This window comes from Oncorhynchus clarkii, chromosome 1 (assembly GCF_045791955.1).
Source record: "Oncorhynchus clarkii lewisi isolate Uvic-CL-2024 chromosome 1, UVic_Ocla_1.0, whole genome shotgun sequence".
Taxonomy (NCBI): domain Eukaryota; kingdom Metazoa; phylum Chordata; class Actinopteri; order Salmoniformes; family Salmonidae; genus Oncorhynchus; species Oncorhynchus clarkii.
Genome location: NC_092147.1, coordinates 46,860,899 through 46,888,279, shown reverse-complemented (window position 1 = coordinate 46,888,279; position 27,381 = coordinate 46,860,899). Strand labels below are relative to the sequence as shown.

General features: G+C 42.7%; 1 protein-coding gene across 1 annotated transcript in view; it reads left to right on the top strand.

Annotated features, from left to right (window-relative positions):
• The first annotated feature begins 6,635 nt into the window (after positions 1–6,635).
• The window catches only part of LOC139408076 (carbohydrate sulfotransferase 8-like), an 80,061-nt gene continuing 59,315 nt past the window's right edge, over positions 6,636–27,381 (top strand). The window contains exons 1-2 of the mRNA XM_071151895.1: positions 6,636–6,803; positions 23,462–23,691. Coding sequence (XP_071007996.1) covers positions 23,493–23,691 — 199 coding nt within the window. The 5' untranslated portion in view covers positions 6,636–6,803; positions 23,462–23,492. The remainder of the gene's footprint in view (positions 6,804–23,461; positions 23,692–27,381) is intronic.

The window sequence follows — 27,381 nt, the reverse complement described above, 5'->3', positions numbered from 1 at the left end:
CCCCTTGAACTTTGCGACCTTTTGCCACATTTCAGGCTTCAAACATAAAAATATAAAACTGTATTTTTTTGTGAAGAATCAACAACAAGTGGGACACAATCATGAAGTGGAACGACATTTATTGGATATTTCAAACTTTTTTAACAAATCAAAAACTGAAAAATTGGGCGTGCAAAATTATTCAGCCCCTTTACTTTCAGTGCAGCAAACTCTCTCCAGAAGTTCAGTGAGGATCTCTGAATGATCCAATGTTGACCTAAATGACTAATGATGATAAATACAATCCACCTGTGTGTAATCAAGTCTCCGTATAAATGCACCTGCACTGTGATAGTCTCAGAGGTCCGTTAAAAGCGCAGAGAGCATCATGAAGAACAAGGAACACACCAGGCAGGTCCGAAATACTGTTGTGAAGAAGTTTAAAGCTGGATTTGGATACAAAAAGATTTCCCAAGCTTTAAACATCCCAAGGAGCACTGTGCAAGCGATAATATTGAAATGGAAGGAGTATCAGACCACTGTAAATCTACCAAGACCTGGCCGTCCCTCTAAACTTTCAGCTCATACAAGGAGAAGACTGATCAGAGATGCAGCCAAGAGGCCCATGATCACTCTGGATGAACTGCAGAGATCTACAGCTGAGGTGGGTGACTCTGTCCATAGGACAACAATCTGTCGTATATTTCACAAATCTGGCCTTTATGGAAGAGTGGCAAGAAGAAAGCCATTTCTTAAAGATATCCATAAAAAGTGTTGTTTAAAGTTTGCCACAAGCCACCTGGGAGACACACCAAACATGTGGAAGAAGGTGCTCTGGTCAGATGAAACCAAAATTGAACTTTTTGGCAACAATGCAAAACGTTATGTTTGGCGTAAAAGCAACACAGCTGAACACACCATCCCCACTGTCAAACATGGTGGTGGCAGCATCATGGTTTGGGCCAGCTTTTCTTCAGCAGGGACAGGGAAGATGTTTAAAATTGATGGGAAGATGGATGGAGCCAAATACAGAACCATTCTGGAAGAAAACCTGATGGAGTCTGCAAAAGACCTGAGACTGGGACGGAGATTTGTCTTCCAACAAGACAATGATCCAAAACATAAAGCAAAATCTACAATGGAATGGTTCAAAAATAAACATATCCAGGTGTTAGAATGGCCAAGTCAAAGTCCAGACCTGAATCCAATCGAGAATCTGTGGAAAGAACTGAAAACTGCTGTTCACAAATGCTCTCCATCCAACCTCACTGAGCTCGAGCTGTTTTGCAAGGAGGAATGGGAAAACATATCAGTCTCTCGATGTGCAAAACTGATAGAGACATACCCCAAGCGACTTACAGCTGTAATCGCAGCAAAAGGTGGCGCTACAAAGTATTAACTTAAGGGGGCTGAATAATTTTGCACGCCCAATTTTTCAGTTTTTGATTTGTTAAAAAAGTTTGAAATATCCAATAAATGTCATTCCACTTCATGATTGTGTCCCACTTGTTGTTGATTCTTCACAAAAAAATACAGTTTTATATCTTTATGTTTGAAGCCTGAAATGTGGCAAAAGGTCGCAAAGTTCAAGGGGGCCGAATACTTTCGCAAGGCACTGTAGTAAGCAAAAAAAGTGTTGAACATATTTTATATTTTAGATTCTTCAAGGTAGCCTCCTTTGCCTTGATGACAGCTTTGCACACTCTTGGCATTCTCGCAACCAGCTTCATGAGGTGGTCACCTGGAATGTATTTCAATTAACTTCTTGATCCTACTTGAGACGCAGACGTCTCAAGTAGGCACCTGGAAATGCAAATGCGCTACGCTAAATGCTAAATGTACTCGTTAAAACTCAAACGTTCATTAAAATACACATGCAGGGTATTGAATTAAATGTGAATCTAGCCAACAAGTCAGATTTTTAAAATGCTTTTCGGCGAAAGCATGAGAAGCTATTATCTGATAGCATGCAACACCCCAAAATGCCTGAAGGCGACGTAAACAAAATAATTAGCGTAGCCGGCGCTACACAAAAACGCAGAAATAAAATATAAAACATTCATTACCTTTGATAATATTCTTTGTTGGCACTCCTATATGTCCCATAAACATCACAAATTGGTATTTTTCCCGATTAAATCCGTCCATGAATGCCCAAAATATCCATTTGTATAGCCTGTCTGCTTCAGGAAAAAAGCTCTCTTCCAACACGTTGCGTGTTGCGTCATTTTTAAAAATTATATAAGTTGCCTATATTCTTTGACAAAACACTTCAACCTACTTTTGTAACCCAACTTTAGGTATTTGTAAACGTTAATAAGCGATCAAATTGATCACTGGGCGATCTGTATTCAATAGCAGCTACTCAAGAAAACAATGTCCATTTTTCAATCTTCCAAAATCGATTATTGTAGGCTGGATGGAATGACGGATCTATTGGTAATGTCTCAAAGGATTTTTGTCAATGAAAAGGACGTTTTTGACATCGTGTGGAAGCTGTAGGAATTGCATCCGTGTCCATATTAAATTTGGTTTCCTTTAAACAACACATGAAAGGGGCGCATGGATACTTTTTTCAGCTTTCAGTGACCAGTTTTTCTTGCGCTTTTCGATGAAACACACGCTCTGTTATAGTCACAGCCGTGATTTAACCAGTTTTAGAAACTTCAGAGTGTTTTCTATCCACACATACTAATCATATGCATATACTATATTCCTGGCATGAGTAGAAGGACGCTGAAATGTTGCGCGATTTTTAACAGAATGTTCGAAAAAGGAGGGGGTAGGATGAAGAGGTTCAGGTGTGTCTTGTTAAAAGTTAATTTGTGGAATTTCTTTCCTTCTGATTGCATTTGAGCCAATAAATTGTGTTGTGACAAGGTAGGGGTGGTATACAGAAGATGGCCCTATTTGGTAAAAGAACAAGTCCATATTATTGCAAGAACATCTGAAATAAGCAAAGAGAAATGACAGTCTGTCATTACTTTATGACATGAAGGTCAGTCAATCCGGAAAATGTCAAGAACTTTGAAAGTTTCTTCAAGTGCAGTCGCAAAAACCATCAAGAGCTGTGATGAAACTGGCTCTCATGAGGACCGTCACAGGAAAGGAAGACCTAGAGTTACCTCTGCTGCTGAGGATAAGTCCATTAGAGTTAACTGCACCTCCGATTGCAGCCCAAATAAATGCTTCACAGAGTTCAAGTAACAGACACATCTGAACGTCAACTGTTCAGACGAGACTGCGTGAATCAGGCCATCATCGTTGAATTGCTGCAAAGAAACTACTACTTAAGGACACCAATAAGAGGAAGAAACTTGATTGGACCTAGAAACACGAGCAATGGACATTAAACCAGTGGAAATCCGTCCAAATTTGAGATTTTTTGTTCCAACCGCCGTGGTTCCAAACACGTGGTTCCAACCGCCGTGTCTTTGTGAGACGTAGAGTAGGTGAACGGATGATCCCTACATGTGGGGTTCCTACTGCAAAGCATGGAGGAGGAGGTGTGATGGTGTGGTAGTGCTTTGCTGTTGACACTGTCTGTGATTTGTTAAGAATTCAAGGCACACTTAACCAGCATGGCTACCACAGCATTCTGCAGCAATACGCCATCCCATCTGGTTTGCGCTTAGTGGGACTATCATTTGTTTTCCAACAGGACAATGACCCAATGACCTGTTCCTTGTGATTGTCTCCACCCCCTCCAGGTGTCGCTTATTTTCCCCAGTGTATTTATCCCTGTGTTTCCTGTCTCTCTGTGCCAGTTCGTCTTGTATTTTCAAGTCAACCAGCGTGTTTTCCCGTGCTCCTGTTTTTTCTATTCTCTTTTTGCTAGTCCTCCCAGTTTTTATCCTTGCCTGTTTCTGGACCCTGTACTCACCTGCCTGACCATTCTGCCTGCCTGCCACACTGTACCTCCTGGACTCTTAACTGGTTTTGACATTTTGCCTGTCCACGACCATTCTCTTGCCTACCCTTTTGGATTATAATAAATATCAAAGACTCAAACCATCTACCTCCTGTGTCTGCGTATGGGTCTCACCTTGTGCACTTATAGTAAGGGCTATTTGACCAAGTGATGGAGTGCTGCATCAGATGACCTGGACTCCACAATCACCTGACCTCAACCCAATTGAGATGGTTTGGGATGAGTTGGACCACAGTGAAGGAAAAACAGCCAACAGGTGCTCAGCATATGTGGGAACTCCTTCAAGAAAATCATTCTAGGTGAAGCTGGTTGAGAGAATGCCAAGAGTGTGCAAAGCTGTCTATATCTATATTTAGATTGGTTTAACATTTATTTTGGTTACAACATGATTCCATATATGTTATTTCATAGTTTTAATGTCCACAATTATTCTATAGAAAAAATAGCTAAACTAAAGAAAAACCCTTCAATGAGTAGGTGTGTCTTTTGACTGGTAGTGTATATATGGAGACTGTTAAGTGCAAAAAAACAAGCAATTAAATATATGTAAAAAAATATATATAATGTTTCCTGATCTTTCTTATATAGTATCCCGCAGATCTAGTACAGACACTTCAGAACAAACTTCCTTTTGATTTTTTGAGGGACTATCTGTTTTTCCATGTAGTAAATTGTTATTCAATGCGTTTGTATTGGCCACTAGCAGTAAGGCCAAATAATAAACTATTGAACTCTTACCCCGGTAGCTGGGCAAAAAGCCCCTTTCATAAAAAATACATTAGATTAAATAACAAAGAATCTGTCAACTGTAGCCATTTATTTTCCTTTGTAGTTACTTACCCTAATAGAGGCTTCTTAACCTACATGCAGAAGTGCCGATTGTGTTCACAATTAAAGAGCGTAGGCTATAGCCTTTGCATGGGCAAAGAGAAACGGGCAGTTTATCTGTCCAAGGAAATTTACTCCCTAAATATGGTTTGGCTAGTTTACTACGTGGCCTACAAATACATATTGATCACCCATGTGTCTCTGTTCCCTGTTCCCGAAAATCGAGAAAGTGCAAGTGTCTCTAACTCTTCTCTCTTTAAACTAAGACTAGTAATACCGATAGCCTAATATAATGGGCCACTCTGGTAATTTAACACATTTATTAAGTTATGTTTTGCATTTTGATATTGCCTATAGGGCGCAAAATTGCTGGGACCATGGCTGGCAAGTGAGCTACGCCTAAAATAACATTGCTGGACTGTGATTGGGTTCGGGACTGGACCAGTTCTTGCTGTAGCGGGTGGGAGTCGGACAGAAAGCCAGCGGGTGCGGTATCAAATGCAGTCCCGCGCAGACCTCTACCTCCACGGACAAAGGTTATCGACAAACTGTCAGTGAGTGTAGGCTTGTGTACTGTAGGCTCAAAATGTACCCAACTAAACCAGCAGAGGGTGATCAAATACAGTATGTTGTCTGTGTCAATCTCTGTAACGGTGTGTTTGTCACTAATAAAATCAAATCAAATATTATTAGTCACATGCGCCGACTACAACAGGTGTAAGACCTTAGAGTGAAATGCTTACTTACGAGCCCCTAACCAACAAAGCAGTTTTAAAAAACGGGATAAGAATAAGAAATAAAGTAATCAGAAATAAATTAAAGCTATTCAGAAGCCTCTTGGACCTAGACTTGGCGCTCCGGTACTGCTTGCTATGCGGTAGCAGAGAGAACAGTCTATGACTAGGGTGGCTGGAGTCTTTGACAATTCTTTGGGCCTTCCTTTGACACCGCCTGGTATAGAGGTCCTGGATGGCGTTAAGCTTGGCCCCAGTGATGTACTGGGTTGTTCGCATTATCCTCTGTACTGCCTTGTGGTTGGAGGCCGAGCAGTTGCCATACCAGGCAGTGATGCAACCAACCAGGATGCTCTCGATGGTGCAGCTGAACCTTTTGAGGATCTGAGGACCCATGCCAAATCTTTTCAGTCTCCTGAGGGGGAATAGGTTTTGTTGTGCCCTCTTCACGCACAGTAGCTCTATGACATTTACTAGGTGTTTTCCGTGTGGTCTGTTTCGACACAAAATGCTATTTTATTTAAGCATGGTGTTCATCTCCCTCTTCATCTTGTAAATAAAAGGGATGACAGACAGTGGTTTTCATGTTTTAAAAAAAGCTTTATCTCAAGCAAAGGACACAGCACTCATTCGCACAAGACAGTTTTATTTTTTGGGCCATTCCAAAGAAAAGTGAAGGTGAAAGATCAACAATGAAATGTTCTAGTTTCTTATTTTACCGTACTTTCCACAATACATTTTATATGATAGACTCAAAAATACATATAGCCTATTTGAAATGATTATGCGCCTATAAAATGTACACTTGATGCATTCGTCATGGACCGCCTGCTACATTAGACAGCAGGTAGATAGATATCAGATGGAAAAAAAATCGAATCATGTAGATTCGCCGCGTGTGCGGGCTATTATTGTAGCGGTTGCTTGGCAGTGCCGGCAGTATCAGCGGCATAGCTTTCCCACGGGACTGCCAGGGACGTGGAGAGCAAAAAATAGCAGCAAGGAGATGCGGGCGGCGAGCGCTGCGCGCCACTCACACATTTGGCAAAATGCCCTTGTAGTCTACTTCTCTCACCCTCGAGCTACTCTGCAGCCCTCACTAGCACTAATAATTGATTTCAGCAGACACAACCAAAAAGGTGACTGAGTTACTGGAAGGTATGGCGAGAAGCAATGAGGTACATTTGGTGAAAATGGTATTTGCAAACATATGCGAAATCTGAGTTTTCAGTCGTGATGCTAAATCAACAACCTCGAGCGGGAGGAAATTGACTCTACAGACACGCGCGAGCTCTTCTCAGCGTCCAAGCCTGATGGTGATTGCAACCGAGGTGAGTTGGGAAATAACACCTTATTACCACGTTATTACAATGTTATATACAATGTTATAGGCCAATTACCTATGTATGCTGAAATGGTCCGTGTATATTTTTCGGTAACTACTGTATGTGAAAACCAGGCTATCTGAATGAGAAAATAATGAGCTTTTATTTTGTATTGTTTTGTATTTCGAAATAATTTCAACAAAAGAGGAAATTGTATGTTTTGCATGCATACCAAACACTGCATTGTGTAACGGCTTCTATAGGATAAAACTACTTGTAGGCTGCTTTATTTGTTCACATTTTCCAGATTTTTCATTTGACATTTCACTGTGGAATGGCATTGTGCATAAGTTCTCTGGAGATATGGGAGATATGTTAAATAAATACCTTCATTGAAATTAATTTGAAAGACTTCCTGATAGTCAGTCCCCATGTTACGCAAACACCCAGTTTATATGTGAACCTAGCAAGCTGAAGGATATACAGCCATGTCAAGTTTCATTCATTGCCATAGGTTTAGATTAAGAAATCATATCATGATTGTTTGCCAGGCATTGGCTGTGCGGCACTATTCAGAGGAAGAATACATCAATATCTCCAAAGTGTCTCTCTTTGACAGCTCACAGAAGGGACTGGGGATTGAGCCATAAAGAATCTAACACATATCATATCCCCTCTGTCATGAATGAAGAGTAGTGGTGGAGAGAGAGAGAGAAAGAGAGAGGACCTATCCCCACTGTCATGAATAAAGACTGAGAGAGAGTGGTAGAGAGAGAGAGGAAAGGGGATAGTCATCTTTCACCCGTCTCCTCTGTGAAAAGTACACTTGAATGACCTGTCCTGAATGGAGAGTAGTGGTAGAGAAAGGAGACAGAGGGGATACAAACAGATATCATCCCTGTCGTGAATGGAGAGTAGTGGTAGAGAGGGAACGAGAGAGGGGATATACATCCTTTCACTTCTTCCTGTCTCCTCTGTCAAAAGAAGACGTGAATGACCTGCGCTCTGATCACACTGAATTATTTCTCTCCTCCTGGCTATAAATAGTCTCATCCTCTCTGTGCTGTGGGCACCTCATGGCCCCTGGCCTGGGAATCTGTGTACTCCGGTCAGGGCTGTGCATCTGTGGAATCTGCACAAACACAAACAAATACACACACACACACACACACACACACACACACACACACACACACACACACACACACACACACACACACACACACACTGCAGTTGGTACACTGTAAGAGCAGTGAACTATGCCGGTCTGTACAGTGATGACCAATCTTAACAATTACACAGAAAACGTTATATATCATGACAGTATTAGCCAATTCGTCATGAGCTGATATATGTTATGGTACCTTAACATCCTAATAACATCTACTGGCAAGTATTTTAGAGACTACTGATAGCATTTAGCTTCCTAAATGGCATTACATTAACTATAGCACCACAACATGAGCTGGAAATACCAAGCTTAATTTAAAACCCACTTTCTTTGAAGTGTGCTGTTCACTAAATCTGTATTAGGATTCAGTTATCATAAAGACCTTTAAAAGGTTAATGTATTACCTCCTCTCACAGAGGAAAATGTATACTTCCATCTTCCTCTAATGAGGAAAGCGACACGACTTGATTGTTCGTCTGGGATGTGAAATAATCCCCCCAAAGAACTGAGATCCGTTAATGATACATTGTAAAAGATCCCCTTACGTCAGACGCAGAAAGAAAGGTGACGCACCTGCTTGTTTTGTTGTCTCTCCAAGTCAACATAACCTGGCCCAGAGAGTAGCAGCAGCGTCAACCCACAAAGACCTTTACTGTCACTAGATTGTGGTTGTTTGGTGCCTTGGGACGGGACTGGACAGAGGTGATCCGGATGGATTCATGCGTGTGTCACCAAATGGCACTCTGCTCCCTTTTGTCGTCCACTACTTTTGACCAGGGCCCGTAGGGCTCTCGTCAAACGTGGTGCAATCGACCCTAGTCAAAAGTTGTGCACTATATAGGGTGCCATTTGGGACGCAGCATCTTGGTTAGGAATGTGAGGTGTTCAATGGCTTCCTCCCATTTGGAGGAATCAAGACTCTCCAGGGATCCCTGATGCATATTTTAGCACTATCCTAATAGATGCTAAGCGTCCTCAGAGAGCTGTGATGTTTTAGAACAAGTCATTTCTAGTGCTTTAATGTGAAGTGGAGTTACTTTAGCTCCTCTCCTCTCAAGTTGTCTGTGTTTGTTTTGGTTGACTATGTTCCTATGAATTCCTTTGAAGGGTTCCAAGCGCTCCGGAAACCAAAATGAATTATATTTTAGAGACTAAGGAAGAAGCTGATTTACAGTGCCTCCAGAAAGTATTCATGCCCATCGACTTATTCCACATTTTGTTGTCTTACAGCCTGAATTCAAAATGAATTAAAAAAAAGATATAGTCTCACCCATCTACACACAATACCCCATAATGACAAATTGAAAACATGGCCATATGTTTTAGGTTGTTGTCCTGCTGAAAGGTGAATTCATCTCCCAGTGTCTGGTTTATTACGCCCTTAATGATTACAAGCATACCCATAACATGATGCAGCCACCACTATGCTTGAAAATATGAACAGTGTGTCATGTGTGCTCCCTCCCCAGCCTCTAGGTTACCAGGTTGCTAGTTATGGTGCACACCTGTCACCATCATTACGTGCACCTGCGTGTCATCAGACTCACTTGGACTCCATCACCTCCTTGATTACCTGCCCTAATTCTGTCACTATATAAGGTTCCTTCACCAGGTGTCATTGTTTCTGTTTCCGTCTGTTTCCGTTTCATGTCTGTGCATTGTTCATGTTTCTTGTTTTGTTTATTAAATTATGCACTCCCTGAACTTGCTTCCCGACTCCCAGCGCACACGTTACACAGTGGTACACAGTGGTAGTAATGTGTTGTATTGGTTTTGCCCCAAACATAACATTTTGTATTCAAGATGAAAAGTTAATTGTTTTGCCATATTTTTTGCACTATTACTTTAGTTCCTTGTTTCAAACAGGATACATGTTTTGGAACATTTTTATTCTGTTCAGTCTTTCTTCTTTTCACTCTGTCAGTTAGGTTAGTATTGTGGAGTAAATAAAATGTTGTTTATCCATTCTCAGTTTTCTCCTATCACAGCCATTAAACTCTGACTGTTTTAAAGTCATCATTGGCCTCATGGTGGAATCCTTGAGTAGTTTTCTTCCTCTCCAGCAACTAAGTTAGGAAGGACACTTGTATCTTTGTAGTGACTGGGTGTATTGATACACCATCAAAAGTGTATTTAATAACTTCACCATGCTCAAAGGGATATTCAATGTCTGCTTTTTATTTTTTTTACCCATCTACCAACAGGTGCCCATCTTTGCGAGGCTTTGGAAAACCTCCCTGGTCTTAGTGATTGAATCTGTGTTTCAAATTCACTGTTCGACTGAGGGACCTTACAGAAACTATATTTATTTATACAAAAGTATATGGACACCCCTTCAAATGAGTGGATTTGGCTATTTCTGTCACACCTGTCGCTGACAGGTGTATAAAATCAAGCACACTGTCATGCAATCTCCATAGACAAACATTGGAAGTAGAATGGCCTTACTGAAAATCTCAGTGACTTTTCAACGTGGCACTGTCATAGTTTGGCAGATGCCAGGAGAACGCTTCCTGCCCAACTGCATAGTACCAACTGTAAGGTTTGGTGCATGACAATGCCCCCATGCACAAAGCGAGGTCCATACAGAAATGGTTTGTTACGATCCGTGTGTAAGAACTTGACTAGCCCTGACCTCAACCCCTTCAGACACCTTTGGGATCAATTGGAACACCGACTGCGAGCCAGGCCTTATCGCCCAACATCAGTGCCCGACCTCACTAATGCTCTTGTGGCTGAATGGAAGCAAGTCCCTGAAGCAATGTTCCAACATCTAGTAGAAATCCTTCCCAGAACAGTGTAGGCTGTTATAGCAGCAAAGGGGGGACCAACTTCATATTAATGCCCATGGTTTTGGAATGAGATGTTTGACAAGCAGGTGTCCACATACTTTTGGTAATGTAGTGTAATTTTATGTGTGAGGTACAGAAATTAGGTAGTCAGTAAAAAATCATGCAACTTATTATGTGACTTGTTAAGCACATTTTTACTCCTGAACTTATTTAGGCTTGCTATACGAAAGTGGTTAAATACTTATTGATTCAAGACATTTCAGCTTTACATTTAAAAAAAAATTCATTTGTAAACATTTCTTAAAACAGAATTCCACTTTGACATCATGGGATATTGTGTGTAGGCCAGTGACACAACAAAATGTGGAAAAAGTCAAGGGGTGTGAATACTTTCTGAAGGCACTGTATGTGTAGTTCTATGCTTTGTGTAATTTCAGTTAGAACAGTATACATGTGACTGATAGTAAATATGCATAGGTGGGGATATCATAGTGAGGCCGTGTTGTGTAATCACTTGGGTTCCATTTCAGGCATGGACACACTTTATTGATTGACAGCGTCAATTGCTTTTCATCTGAGAATCCATCTGACAAATACCACTGAGTAGGAGCTGACATTTTTCTGTTGATACAAGAACATTATTACATTTTTCTCAAGGCTGAATCCTAACTCTGTCGTTCAACTCTATTGTTAATGGAAGATTGCCTCGTTGCTAGAATCATTTGACTCTATTCAGTAGCTCATAGTTTGACGTGAGGATGAATCTGTGAAATGACATTAGAAGCTTTCTAATCACGGACCTTTGTCTGACCTTGACACATTTATTAGGAAGAGCTGTTGATTAGGAAGAGCTGTTGATTAGGAAGAGCTGTGGTGCTTTGTGATAAAAGAAACAGCATCCAGTCTTTCTCTTCTCCTCTCTTCCATAAAGGGCTTTCATATGGTGGCAACAAAGCAATAAAGCCCAAACTACAGGAAAATGTATCATATTGACTCATACTGGAATACACTATATATCTTACAAAAGAAAATAGCTTGGTTGAAATGATTCATTCTTCAGAGTTCACGAAAGGGTACAAGCTGGGTACAAGGGTTCAAGTACAACTTCTTTCAGATCAGGATGCTATACCATGTATGGAACTTGAGTGCAAGAAAAAGTGATATTAAAATAGTATTTTCCAAAGCAATTTGATAACTGTGCCGCTTTCAATTTCCGCGCTCCCTTGGGAGCATGACATGACGTTAATTCACACTAACCTAATGTAGCCAGGCGTACAAGAAACGCCTAAAACTAGATCCCCGACATTCTGGTCTTGACGAGAAGAGAGAAAAAAACTGTCAGGGGAGGTTCCCTTCTGAACTGTTCAGCCAATCCATTAAATGTGAAGGAGGAGTTAAGACGGAATGTAGCCTTCGAAACAGGCACTCTTCCATCCTGAAAACTGGAACTTACAGTTGTTTGCAACTCCGCTAAGGCTAATTCACAGTGATTTATTTCCCTTTTTCATTCCCCAACCTTATTTAGCATGGCTAAATGTTATCCAAAATCACATGAAATGGCAAAAATGATATGAGAGCCCATAGAAAGAATAATATAGCTAGCTGCAAGCAGCATTGAACCTGTAGCTGGCTGATGGGCAAGCTGATGTCACGACTTCCGCCGAAGTCGGCCCCTCTCCTTGTTCGGGCGGTGTTCGGCGCTCGACATCACCGACCTTCTAGCCATCACTGATCCATTTCCGGGATGGAACAACAGGACCCTGATCGACCATTACCGCTGCAGTCTACGTGAGGACGTCCGTCAGGAGCTGACCTGCAGAGACACCACCCTCACGTTTGACCAGCTGGTGGACCTGCCATCCAGCTGGACAACCTGCTGGGTACTCGCGGACGTTCAGATCGGGGTCTGGTGGTTCCATCCTCCCGCACCCCCTCTCCGATACCAATGGAGCTGGGAGGGGCGGTGCGCAGGGAGACCGGAGGGGGTTCCCGCTCGTGCACCATCTGTGGCCGCAGAGGTCACATTGTCGATCGGTGCCGGGTTGGTCCCTCTAGGTATCGAGGCAGCAGGCAGGGTGAGCCGGCACTATTCTCACCCAGAGCCCTCTGTTGCACATATGTTTGTGTCTGTCACGTTCCCTGAGTTTTCCCCACATTCCCAGTATAAGGAGCTCGTCGATTCAGGCGCGGCTGGGAATTTTATTGATAGAGCTTTAGCCTATAGTTTAGGGATCCCCATCGTTCCTGTGGATGTGCCCTTCCCCGTTCACGCCTTAGATAGTCGACCATTAGGGTCAGGGTTGATTAGGGAGGTCACCACGCCTTTGGGCATGGTGACGCAGGGGGGTCATACGGAGAGAATTAGTCTCTTCCTTATCGACTCTCCTGCGTTTCCCGTGGTGCTGGGCCTACCCTGGTTAGCTTGTCATAACCCCACTGTTTCTTGGCCACAGAGGGCTCTCACGGGGTGGTCGCGAGAGTGCTCAGGTAGGTGTTTAGGGGTTCCGTTGGTGCTACTACGGTGGAGAATCCAGACCAGGTCTCCACCAGGCTCTCGCCTTCTCTAAGAAGAAGGCGACTCAATTACCACTCCATCGACGGTGCGATTGTGCGATTGATGTCCTGGTAGACGCTCCACTTCCCAGGAGTCACGTGTATCCCCTCTCACAGGTGGAGACGGAGGCTATGGAAACATATGTCTCCGAATCCCTGCGTCAGGGGTACATTCGGTCCTCCACTTCACCTGCCTCCTCAAGTTTATTTTCTGTGAAGAAGAAGGAGGGAGGTCTGCGCCCGTGTATTGACTATCGGGGTCTGAATCAGATCACTGTGAGGTATAGTTACCCGCTACCTCTCATAGCCACAGCGACAGAGTCAATGCACAGGACGTGCTTCTTCACCAAATTAGATCTCAGGAGCGCTTACAACCTGGTGCGTATCCGAGAGGGAGACGAGTGGAAGGCGGCTTTCAGTACCACCTCTGGGCACTATGAGTACCTTGTCACTATGAGTGTAGTGGTGTATATTGATGACATTTTGATATACTCGCTACATGCGCTGAGCATGTGTCCCTGGTGCGCAGAGTGCTTGGTCACCTGTTGGAGCATGACCTGTACGTCAAGGCTGAGAAATGCCTGTTCTTCCAACAGTCCGTCTCCTTCATAGGGTATCGCATTTCCACTACAGGGGTTGCGATGGAGAGTGACCACATTGCAGCCGTGCGTAATTGGCCGACTCCCACCACGGTAAAGGAGGTGCATCGGTTCTTAGGGTTTGCCAACTACTACGGGAGGTTTATCCGGGGTTTTGGTCAGGTAGCGGCTCCCATTACCTCACTGCTGAAGGGGGGCCCGATGCGCTTGCAGAGATCAGCTGAGGCAGACAGGGCTTTTAGTCACCTGAGGGCTCTGTTTACCTCGGCTCCCGTGTTGGCCCATCCGGATCCCTCTTTGGCGTTCAGAGTGGAGGTGGACGCGTCTGAGGCTGGGATAGGAGCTGTGCTCTCTCAGCGCTAGGGTACGCCACCAATTCTCCGCCCCTGTGCCTTCTTCTCGAAGATGCTCAGCCCGGCGGAGCGAAACTATGATGTGGGGGACCGGGAGCTTGAAGGCGTGGAGACATTGGCTTGAGGGGGCTAGACACCCTTTTCTCATCTGGACTGACCACCGCAATCTGGAGTACATTCGGGTGGTGAGGAGACTGAACCCTCGCCAGGCAAGGTGGGCCGTGTTTTTCACCCATTTTGTGTTTACCCTTTCCTACAGACCAGGCTCCCAGAATGTTAAGGCAGACATACAGTCCCGGCTGTATGACACAGAGCAGCGGCCCATGGATCCTACTCCCGTACTCCCGTACTCCCCGCCTCTTGCCTGGTGGTGCCGGTAGTGTGGGAGCTGGACGCAGACATTGAGCAGGCGTTATGTGCAGAGCCCGCTCCCCTCCAGTGTCCAGCTGGGTGTCTGTACGTTCCATCTGCTGTCCGCGACCGGCTGATCTATTGGGCCCACACGTCACCCTCCTCTGGTCATCCTGGCATCGGTCGGACAGGGTGCTCTGTCTTAGTGGGAAGTACTGGTGGCCCACTTTGGCTAAGGAGGTGAGGGTTTATGTTTCCTCCTGCTCGGTGTGCGCCCAGTGTAAGGCTCCTAGGCACCTGTACAGAGGTAAGTTACAACCCTTACCCGTTCCACAACGGCCGTGGTCGCACCTGTCGGTAGATTTCCTGACCGATCTTCCTCCTTCACAGGGTAACACCACGATCCTGGTCGTTGTGGATCGTCTCGTCGTCTCCTCCCTTTGCCCGGTCTCCCTACGGCCCTACAGACTGCGGAGGCCCTGTTTACACACGTCTTCCGGCGCTACGGTGTGCCTGAGTATATAGTGTCTGATAGGGGTCCCCAGTTTACGTCGAGGGTCTGGAGGGCGTTCATGGAATGTCTGGGGGTCTCGGTCAGTCTTACCTCAGGTTTTCACCCCGAGAGTTAAGGGCAGGTGGAGAGAATTAACCTCTCTGGGATATGTGGGACGTCCCACCTGGCCAAAAGCCAGTGAAAATGCAGAGCGCCAAATTCAAATAAATTACAATAAAAATCATTAAATCACACATCAAGATAGCAAATTAGCGCTACACTTGTTGTGAATCCAGCCAACATGTCAGATTTCAAAAAGGCTTTTTCGGCGAAAGCAAATGATGCTATCATCTGAGGATAGCACCATAGTAAACAAAGAGAGAGAAGCATATTTCGACCCTGCAGGCGCGACACAAAACGCAGAAACAAAAATATAATTCATGCCTTACCTTTGACGAACTTCTTTTGTTGGCACTCCAATATGTCCCATAAACATCACAAATGGTTCTTTTGTTTGATTAATTCCGTTGATATATATCCAAAATGTCCATCTATTTGGCACGTTTGATCCAGAAAAACACTGGTTCCAACTTGTGACTACATAATATCTTAAAAGTTACCTGTAAACTTTGCCAAAACATTTCAAATTACTTTTGTAATACAATTTTAGGTATTTTTTAACGTAAATAATAGATCAAATTGAAGACGGGATGATCTGTGTTCAGAACAGGAGGAAAACAAACTGTAGCTAGCTTGCTGGTCACGCACCTCTATCTAACAGTACACTTCAAGTTACCCTCGTTCAAGATGGCCGTACTTCTTCATTACACAAAGGAAAAACCTCAACCAATTTCTAAAGACTGTTGACATCCAGTGGAAGCGATAGGAACTGCAAGAAAGTCCCTTAGAAATCTGGATTCCTAATGAAAACCCATTGAAAAGAGAGTGACCTAAAAAAAAACATCTGAATGGTTTGTCCTCACGGTTTCGCCTGCTAAATAAGTTATGTTATACTCACAGACATGATTCAAACAGTTTTAGAAACTTCAGAGTTTCTATCCAAATCTACTAATAATATGCATATCTTATCTTCTGGGGATGAGAAGCAGGCAGTTGAATTTGAGCATGCATTTCATCTGGACGTGAAAATACTGCCCCCTGTCACCAAGAAGTTAACCAGGATGTGGGTAGTTTTCTTATTGCCAGGACCGGCCGCGGGAGTGTGCAGCGTTCGTGCCCTGGCCAGAGATGGCCCAGAACTCGCTCCGCCACTCCTCCACTAATCTATCTCCCTTCCAGTGTGTACTGGGGTATCAGCCCATTCTGGCTCCTTGGCATCAGAGTCAGACCGAGGCTCCTGCGGTGGACGACTGGTTCCGGTGCACGGAGGAAACATGGGACGCCGCCCATGTCCACCTTCAGCGCGCCGTGCTGCCTGCCCTGTCGGAAGCTGGGCCCGCAGTTTGTGGGGCCATTTAAAGTCCTGAGGAGAGTGAACGAGGTTTGTACAGGTTACAGCTTCCGCCCGATTACCGCATTAACCTCTCGTTCCAGGACGGTGGTGGCTGGCCCGCTCCAGGAGTCTGAGGTGCGGGAGGTTCCGCCAACCCTACTGGACATCGAGGGGGCCCCGGCGTACTCCGTTCGTTCCATACTGGATTCGAGACATCCGGCGAGGGGCCTTCAGTACCTTGTGGACTGGGAGTGGTATGGTCCGGAGGAGAGATGCTGGGTTCCGGGGGAGGACGTGTTGGATCCTTCCATGCTGCGAGAGTTCCACCGTCTCCATCCGGATCGCCCTGCGCCTCGCCCTCTGGGATGTCACCAAGGTCGGCTGGAGGGGGGGGGGGGGGGGGGGTACTGTCACGAAGTCGGTCCCTCTCGTTGTTCGGGCGGTGTTCGGCGGTCGACGTCACCAACCTTCTAGCCATCGCTGATCCATTTTTCATTTTCCATTGGTCTTGTCTTCCTTCACATCTGGTTCCAATCCCATCAATGACATGTTGTGTATTTAACCCTCTGTTTCTCCTCATGTACTTGTCGGTGATTGTTTGATTGTATGTTATGTTCTGGTGTGCGACGGGTTTTGTACCCACTTTTATTATTTTGTATATTTTGGTTTTCGGGGTTTTGTGAGCACTTATTAAACGACTCCGTTTATACCAAGTTAGTTGTCCTGCGCCTGACTTCCCTGCCACCAAAACGCACCCATTACAGCTGAAAGAGACAGTTGCATGACAATTGAAAACACTAATGTGCAAGTTTCAAGTTGTTAGAGCAAATATAATTTGAGTTATTAGGGTTTAATTGAGGACGCACATATATATATATATATATATATATTTTTTTTTTTTTTACAAAGACTCGGTAGTATCGGTAGTGCATTGATTCTTGAAGAATATAATTTATAAATGCCTCATGAGCTTAGTTCAACTGTCACACTCCTTGAGAACCCAAAATATAAGCTTGTTTTTCTCCAATGTTTGTAAACATTGTAAATGTAAACAAGCACTGTATAGCCTCATAACATGGTTAAAACAATACTTTTGATATCATGGATGGACAGTCCTTGCATCCATAGCTCTGTCTATTAATCTGAGAGTGGTTACATTTCTCCAGCAGTTTTCAGTAGCGATCAAAGCATGCCATTCCATTTATTTTTCAACTCGAATCAATGAGCCCAATTAGTCCTCCATGATAACAAAACCCAAACTTTTGAACGGAAGTATATATATATATATATATATATATATATATATATATATATATATATATTTACAAGTCAAAAAATGGATGTAGCAACTACAGATTGCCCCTTTAAGTCTATCAAAAGGGTGTGAGTTTGAGCATGTGTCCATTAGGCCTATGGATTTCTTTATTTATTAGCATGAATTAGATTGAGCAATAAACCCCCCACTTTTAATCCATTGGCTGGGATCTGTACAATGCAGCTGTTGCAATAGCGCATTTTCACTTGCTGTCCTCTGGTTTCAAAAACAATGATTGAATGGCAGTTTAATCTTCTTAAATTAACTCATTATTGGTTTCAAATACACATTTAGATTTGTGAACAGCCACCCACAACAACCACAACAATCACAATCCGCATGTGATTCACATCAATGCGCTAAATAGATATCAATAATAAGTGATATCCATATCGCCATAGGCTATGCCACTGCGGTCATCCTTACCTCCAAGCGTTTATTCAAATTGGATAATCTTTGGACCCCGACAGCAGTTGCACCATTGGAAGACATAGCCTACAAAAGCCTATTCCTGCGCTTTCCCACGATCGATCAAACACATTTGGTGTCGTGATAGTGGTCTATGACTTGTGGTCAGACTCGCTCAGGTGGAACAAATTTAAACTTGCAAATTTAGTCAATGCTGATTTGAATGTCATTGAGAAAACAGTGTGTCAAATATTTTTTTTCACCGCAAACATTCTTTCTGAATGTAAAAGTAATCCTTGAACTAGTTTTTCAAAAGTATCTAATCTGATTGCACATTTTTTTTGCTCGTAAAGTAACGGATTACAGTTACAGTTTTTCGTGTGATCCCTTACATGTAACGGATTGTATCCGTTACTCCCCAACCCTGCCTACCGGCGAACACTAAACAAAAACTCAAAATAAGAATTATTCTATAAACTTCTCGTTCACCATAGAGGGTTTATTGGAGCTGTCTTTTGTGACTGTGATTTATAAAAGTGTGCTTCAAAACAACGTACATTTGTGATTGCAAGGCATAGAAATAAAGTTAATTCTTGATCTAGATCTAGTCCTTTTGCGGCTGTAACTAGACCTTGTTTTAAGAGATCAAGAAGTAATCTTATTTATATGCCTAGCAATCACAAATGTACATTGTTTTAAGCACACTTTTATAGATCTATGGTTGAACGAGAGGCTTGTATAATCATGATTCTTTCAAGTTGTTTGTTTATCGTTGGCCGTCAGGGGGCTGCGAGTGCTGTGAACGACTCTTGGCGGAACGCTTGACTGCCGCGAGGGAGATTAGCACAATGCCGTTTGCAAACTGCAAGAAGGCCCCCAAACGATTAGTTCTCAAACTCAAGTTTGTTGAGCAGAGGCAGGCTGAATGTCCATCGATGACATTCAATAATCAATTAATTGCATTCATTCTGACACCATGTGATGAATTATCAGTTCCAAACATATCGATTTTCTTTTCTATGTTGCATGCAGCATGATCTAGTTTCCTGCACGCACATACTCTATGATAGACAGTTGGTACATACTGTATGATAGGCAGTTGGCGCAGACTGTATGTTAGACAGTTGGTGCATACTGTATTATAGACAGTTGGTGCATACTGTATGATAGACAGTTGGTGTATACTGTATGTTAGACAGTTGGCGCAGACTGTATGATAGACAGTTGGTGCATACTGTATGATAGACAGTTGGTGCATACCCTATGATAGATAGTTGGTGCATACTGCATGTTAGACAGTTGGTACATACTGTATGATAGACAGTTGGCGCAGACTGTATGATAGACAGTTGATGCATGCTGTATGATAGATAGTTGGTGCGACCTGTATGATAGACTGTTGGAGCAGACTGTATGATAGACAGTTGGTGCATACTCTATGATAGACAATTGGTGCATACTGTATGATAGACAGTTGGTGCATATTCTATGATAGACAGTTGGTGCATACTGTATGATAGACAGTTGGTGCATACTCTATGATAGACCGTTGGTGCATACTGTATGATAGACAGTTGGTGCATACTCTATGATAGACAGTTGGTGCATACTGTATGATAGACAGTTGGTGCGACCTGTATGATAGACTGTTGGCGCATACTCTATGATAGACAGTTGGTGCATACTGTATGATAGACAGTTGGTGCATACTCTATGATAGACAATTGGTGCATACTGTATGATAGACAGTTGGTGCATACTGTATGATATACAGTTGGTGCATACTCTATGATAGACTGTTGGCGCAGACTGTATGATAGACAGTTGGTGCATACTGTATGATAGACAGTTGGTGCATACCCTATGATAGATAGTTGGTGCATACTGCATGTTAGACAGTTGGTACATACTGTATGATAGACAGTTGGCGCAGACTGTATGATAGACAGTTGATGCATGCTGTATGATAGATAGTTGGTGCGACCTGTATGATAGACTGTTGGAGCAGACTGTATGATAGACAGTTGGTGCATACTCTATGATAGACAATTGGTGCATACTGTATGATAGACAGTTGGTGCATATTCTATGATAGACAGTTGGTGCATACTGTATGATAGACAGTTGGTGCATACTCTATGATAGACCGTTGGTGCATACTGTATGATAGACAGTTGGTGCATACTCTATGATAGACAGTTGGTGCATACTGTATGATAGACAGTTGGTGCGACCTGTATGATAGACTGTTGGCGCATACTCTATGATAGACAGTTGGTGCATACTGTATGATAGACAGTTGGTGCATACTCTATGATAGACAATTGGTGCATACTGTATGATAGACAGTTGGTGCATACTGTATGATATACAGTTGGTGCATACTCTATGATAGACTGTTGGCGCAGACTGTATGATAGACAGTCGGTGGTTGGAACGCATATTTATCCTGCTGTTTTCATTGCGGCCAGCAAAGGTCAAACAAACTACTAAAATGAACAAATCACTCGGAGAAGAGAAACTTGACTATCAAGCCAGTAAAAAGAGCCGTTCAAAAAGAACAAATTGTTTGCCAACTGCACATCACTAATGTCAGCTAAGGAAATGATGAATCCATCTTCATTCTCTGAACATATAATATTACATTTCATGATGTGGAGCCCAGCTGCAAGCGATAGTACAGTACAGTACATTGTGCTCTGTATCCTCTATGTGCATGTTTATCTAGCAATATGTTTGTTGACCTCTAAATGAACTGAGGTGAGGTAAAGTGTACATTATGGCCAAGAACAGCAGAACGTAAGAACTGTGAATAAGCATCTAAACTGCAATTGTATCACTTTTTATTTTTGCCCTTCACGACCACCGGTTGGTTAACTCTTAAAGGGGAACTCCAACCACAAACTACACTGGGAGATATAGGCTAGGCCTTCTTGCAGAGAAACAGGCTTCAAACCACTACTGTTGAGCAGTTTGTCATGAATTGACGATGGCGAATCACACAAGTTTGTCTTTTTTATTTTCTCTTGTTTTTCCTCCAATAGAGCTTTGTACACGGATCCAAACCAATAACTCATTGGTAGTATTGCAGCAGCAGACAGCACAAGCTGCGCTCATCGGACCCACCCATTTTCTTCTTCAAATTATAACAGTGAGAGTCACAATATTGATACAGCAAACGTGTTCTGAGTGGTTCAATATGACCAATCGTTTCCTATTTCAGAGTGCTGATGATCCATCTCTGGGATATATGGTGCGGGGATCCGCTGTGTGATGGATGGATGGATGTAATCCTTGAGCTGTGGTTGTCTGTAGGTCATGTCATCAGATAACCCCAGACCTTGGTGCGAAAACTATTTGAAATCATTTCAAAAACTTTATCGGGGCTTAATTGAGCTTGGCTGGTGCACCGGAACCAATATAACAGTCCAATAAAACAATGTACAAACCCTGCCCATCTGGTACTCCAGGCAGGCTAAAGCATACTCTGTGTGTGTGTGTGTGTGTGTGTGTGTGTGTGTGTGCGTGCGTGCATGTGCGTGTGTGTGTGTGTGTGTGTGGAGATGCAGGCTGGATTGTGTTTCTCTGTCTGTCAGGAGTTCTCCTTCAGGAGAACGTTATTACTCTAACATTGTCAGACTGTCTATTCAGTCTTGTAATGCTTACCTGTTAGACATTTATCACCTGACCCCCCCCCCCCCACCCCCTGCCTCCTCCTAATGTTTCTAATCACAGTTCATTATCATCATAATTATTAAATAATGCAATCAAAATAACATGTATTATGTATCAACTTAGTCACGTGACAGTATAATTACAATTTATATTATTTTATTATATGCTCTTTATGAGCTCAGTGCGCTGCCTGCTTATTGAAAATGAACTCAATCTTGTGCTGAGAAGAATAAAATAGTTGGTTCAGAGGTGCTACTTAATTAGCAGGATGAGATTGATTTCCATTGTCAAAGCCTTCTGCTCGATGACTGTGAAGGGTGGGTGCACACTTGCACATTTAATTTGCATGAACAAAATAACTGGTATAGAGCTTGGATGTATTGTAAGGAAATTATGAAATATAATGATAAAATATGTGGGCCAAGCCATAACCATGTGAACGAATATTCAAAATACTAATTCTATCTAAGTATAAATGTAAATGTTCCTAGTGACTTAAACCATAGAGCTTAAATCAACAAAGCACAACCACATGGAGCTAATTAGTATAATTGCCAAATCCAACACCAAATGGCTCCTTGTCCATCCACCCGGGAGGGAACATTGACTTGAATGGGAATGCCCATTTGATCCATTTTAATCTATGGGCTACACAAGAGGGAAAAGCAATCACCACTAGAGGAAGAGGGTGGTTGGATTCCAGGGAAAAGCAATCAACACCCAATACAAAAAAACCTGATGAAGCATGGGATAGGTGTAGGGATGTTTTTTTTTTTACCCAGAATTGTCTCGTTTCAGGAGACATCCTAATCACACCTACCGTAGTTGAACGTCCATATGTGTGTGCCTATGCATACCTGTGTGTGTGTGGGTGTTTGTGGACACCTGATTTGTAAAGCTAGTCACACCTGCTGAGTATTCTTTGAGTGTGCGCCAGAGAGACAGATGTGCTCTACCTGGCCTCTTGGGAATAAGAAACCCGCAGTCAGCAGGACGTTCTTCAAGGTTCCTGGATAGTAAACACACACACCCACCCACACTGACACGTGCTGTATTACTAACAATATTCACTCTTGGCTCTAACCACCTCTTTTCCCTGCAGACTCAACTCTCACTGCATCCAACACCAATCTGTGAAAGTACTCACAGTATTCACACTGCCAATCTGCTTGTCGCAAATAAATAATTGCCTCTCTAGATTGTGTTTTAATTGGGCATCTCCAGTCTATTTGACCACAACCTTACTGTATGCTTTGTTTTTACAAATTACACTCCTGATCTATTTTCACAAACCAATGGTCATTTTACAGTCTGTTGCCTCTGATCATATCTGGTGTAATTCACTGCACTCGTTTGCAATTTGAATACACAGCGTTATTCATTTGCTGTTACCTATTACGTATTCATTGTGACTAGCCTATTTGCTTTTCTGCTGTTGCCATGTCTTTTTTAAAAACTATGTGCCGCAAATAATGTAACTATTACTCTCTCCCCGCCACAGGTTCCCGTGGTAGGGCCGAGGCTGAGCAGGTATGCTCTTGGGGGAGTGTAGATGTACCAGTAGGCTACTGGAGGCTCTGTGTGGCAGGAGGAGGGTGAGGGTGTCGATCATGAAGCTTCCCTGCTCCTTCTACTGCTCCCTCTGGTTCCTCCTGCTCTTGGGGGCCGGGTCTTTACTCCTCCTCGTACACCTCCAGGACCTCTCAGACATGCTCCAACAGAAGACCCCAGGTAACTTTGTGGGTGAGTGGGGATGTAGGTGAAGGTGTGTATGTGTGTGTGCGCGTGTGTTTGTTAGTTTGTTTATTGGTATAGGCAGTAATGAAAGAGAGCATGGTAGAGACAAATACAAGTAGACATAGACAGGTGTAGGGTGCGTGATGCGGGTATCGGTGTATCTCCACATAGCTTTACTGATCTCAGATTAGATCATGCCATTAGAGTTTAGTTGTTTTTTGTGTCACAAACAATCAACACAGGAAAAAAAAGATGGGTGTGCATACAAACTGAAACAGAAAATACATTGGGAAGCATGTTTGGTATCATAAATGTCCAGTAAATGATAGCTTCTGGCCAATAGGAATACCATTGTCGCAATAGGAATACCGTTGTCGGAGCGATCATGATAGATAAGCTATTTCAAATTTCATCAGTTTTGTGCTCTACTATATTGCTGTGCTGTACTATGTCTATTCCCTGCTGTGTAATCACAAGTGGATGCTATGATCTCTTTGGCAAAAGCGTCTCTAGTAATAACAGCCACTTACTGGGAGCCAGCTGAGATTTCTGGGACTGATTTGTTCTACTTATTGTCTGACACAGATGGGTGACGTAGAACCCAGACAGAGTCGGAGTGGATATACAGTTGAAGTCGGAAGTTTACATACACTTAGGTTGGAGTCATTAAAACTTGTTTTTCAACCACTCCACAAATTTCTTGTTAACAAATTATAGTTTTGGCAAGTAGGTTAGGACATCTACTTTGTGCATTTTTCCAACAATTGTTTGCAGACAGATTATTGGGTCTTCCAAATGGACCCAAATGGGTCTTCCAAATGGACAATGACCCCAAGCATACTTCCAAAGTTGTGGCAAAATGGCTTACGGACAACAACGTCAAGGTATTGGAGTGGCCATCACAAGGCCGTGACCTCAATCCTATAGAAAATTTGTGGGCAGAACTAAAAAAGTGTGTGCGAGCAAGGAGGCCTACAAACCTGACTCAGTTACACCAGCTCTGTCAGGAGGAATAGGCCAAAATTCACCCAACTTATTGTGAGAAGCTTGTGGAAGGCTACCCGAAACGTTTGACCCAAGTTAAACAATTTAAAGGCAATGCTACCAAGTACTAATTGAGTTTCTAGTTTCTATCACTGGTTATGTGATGAAAGAAATAAAAGCTGAAATAAATCATTCTCTCTACTATTATTCTGACATTTCACATTCTAAAAATAAAGTGGTGATCCTAACTGACAGGGAATTTTTACTAGGATTTTATGTTAGGAATTGTGAAAACTGAGTTTAAATGTATTTGGCTAAGGTGTATGTAAACTTCCGACTTCAACTGTAACTCTCTTTGGTATTGAATCTGGCTCAGTGTTGTGCTTTTGGTATCTTGTTAAGTTACGTGACTTCGCAGTTATCCTCTCATTTGTTGGGATTTGGTGCAGTAATGAAGAGAATATGTTTGAAATACATGCGGTTAAGATGGCACACCTCGTTTGTGGAATAGAATAATAATATCTGTGTTCGTTGACAAGAAAAAGCTGAAAAGCAGATCAGTGAAAGAAAAATACATTGGAAAATGACCGAGTTAGTAAATTACACATCACAGATCAATATAATGGCATAAAAGAAGAAACATATCAGAATCCATGTTTAAATTGCCTATATTTGAGAACCATCAGTAGGAAATACATAACGCCATGAAATTGGTTTGTGATGTCTTTATTGAAATTTGCTATGGTTTCCCCCTTTTGAATCCTTCACGGACGCAATAGATTAAACAAATGCAGACGTTCAATAATTCTATAACCCATGTAAGGAAATTGACATAGAGGGAGGGTGTAATTGTCAAAGTGAGAGTACAGTGCGATTCCAGTACCATTGTTGTTATGCTTCTGTTGTTGCCTCATGAAATACTAAATAAATAAATCAAATTACTGTTGTGGAAATGTCCTGTATTACCAAATCATGAGAGAGCAAACCACACACAAGTCAGAGTTATCATAAAGTCCATCTTTAATTATATGAGCTTCACCATAGCCCTGTGACTCTCAGATCAATTCAGTGTCATAAATGCTTACAAAACAGTCCTTGGTATCATTTATAGCCAAGACACACCCATCAAAACTCACATGACGAATAACAGATCTTAGGAACATTATACAAATAACCTTTTACCAGAAAAAGGAGTATCCCATAATTTATAGCATTAGCTATACATTATCGTTCAGTTTGGTCTCCTAAACCAAAGCTCTTATCTCGTTCTTGGTACCACTTAGAACCAAAAACATTACTTCATCCAATGGCATATATCAAATACACCCCCTCCTGGACAAGCTTACAGAGAGACGTGACTGGCACACAGACATTGTGGAGCCAACCTAACTGGTTCCCCATTAATCACCCCATCCCTTCACATGGTTTAGGAATAGTTTAGACACATTCCCAGATAAGACAAACCTGACCTCTCCCCTCTCTGGGCCCAAGTAACTCTACCCACATAAGCTTATGAAAATGAATAAAACATGTTTATAAATGTTACCTAAAGAATTCTGATTCTGCCACGACATTAACCAGACGTTAGCAAACTTGGAGACAGACTAAATATACTTGTTTGCGACTAAGTGATTAGCATGCCACTAGTTGATTTAGCTAAACAACTACTTTTTAATTTTTTTTATTTCACCTTTATTTAATCAGGTAGGCCAGTTGAGAACAAGTTCTCATTTACAACTGCAACCTGGCCAAGATAAAGCAAAGCAAAGCAGTGCAACAAAAACAACACAGAGTTACACATGGGATTACAAACGTACAGTCAATAACACAATAGAAACATCGAAAAAACAGTGTGTGCAAATGTAGTAAGATTAGGGAGGTAAGGAAATAAATAGGCCATAGTTGCGAAATAATTACAATTTAGCATTAACACTGGAGTGATAGATGATGATGTGCAAGTAGAGATACTGGGGTGCAAAAGAGCAAAAATAAATAATAATATGGGGATGAGGTAGTTGGGTGGGCTATTTACAGATGGGCTGTGTACAGGTGCAGTGATAGGTAAACTGCTCTGACAGCTGATGCTTAAAGTTAGTGAGGGAGATATAAGTCTCCAGCTTCAGTGATTTTTGCAATTCGTTTCAGTCATTGGCAGCAGAGAACTGGATGGAAAGGCGGCCAAAGGAGGAGTTGGCTTTGGAGATGACCAGTGAAGTATACTTGCTGGAGCACGAGCTACGGGTGGGTGTTGCTATGGTGACCAGTGAGCTGAGATAAGGCGGGGCTTTACCTAGCAAAGACGTATAGATGCCCTGGAGCCAGTGGGTTTGTCGATGAATATGAAGCGAGAGCCAGCCAACGAGAGCATACAGGTCGCAGTGGTGGGTAGTATATGGGGCTTTGGTGACAAAACGGATGGCACTCTGATAGACTACACCTAATTTGCTGAGTAGAGTGTTATAGGCTATTTTGTAAATGACATTGACGAAGTCAAGGATCGGTAGGATAGTGTGGTGGTTAATTTCTTTACTATCAAATGAGGAGAGACAAACTTATCACACAAGTCAGAGTTATACTTAATCTTTAATCACTTATTAATAAGGGAGCAGGTCAATACAACGCACGCACACATATCAAGTGAATCGATTGAGTGCTCTACGATAATGATGGCTGGTCATGGCTGGTCGACGATTCACGCTC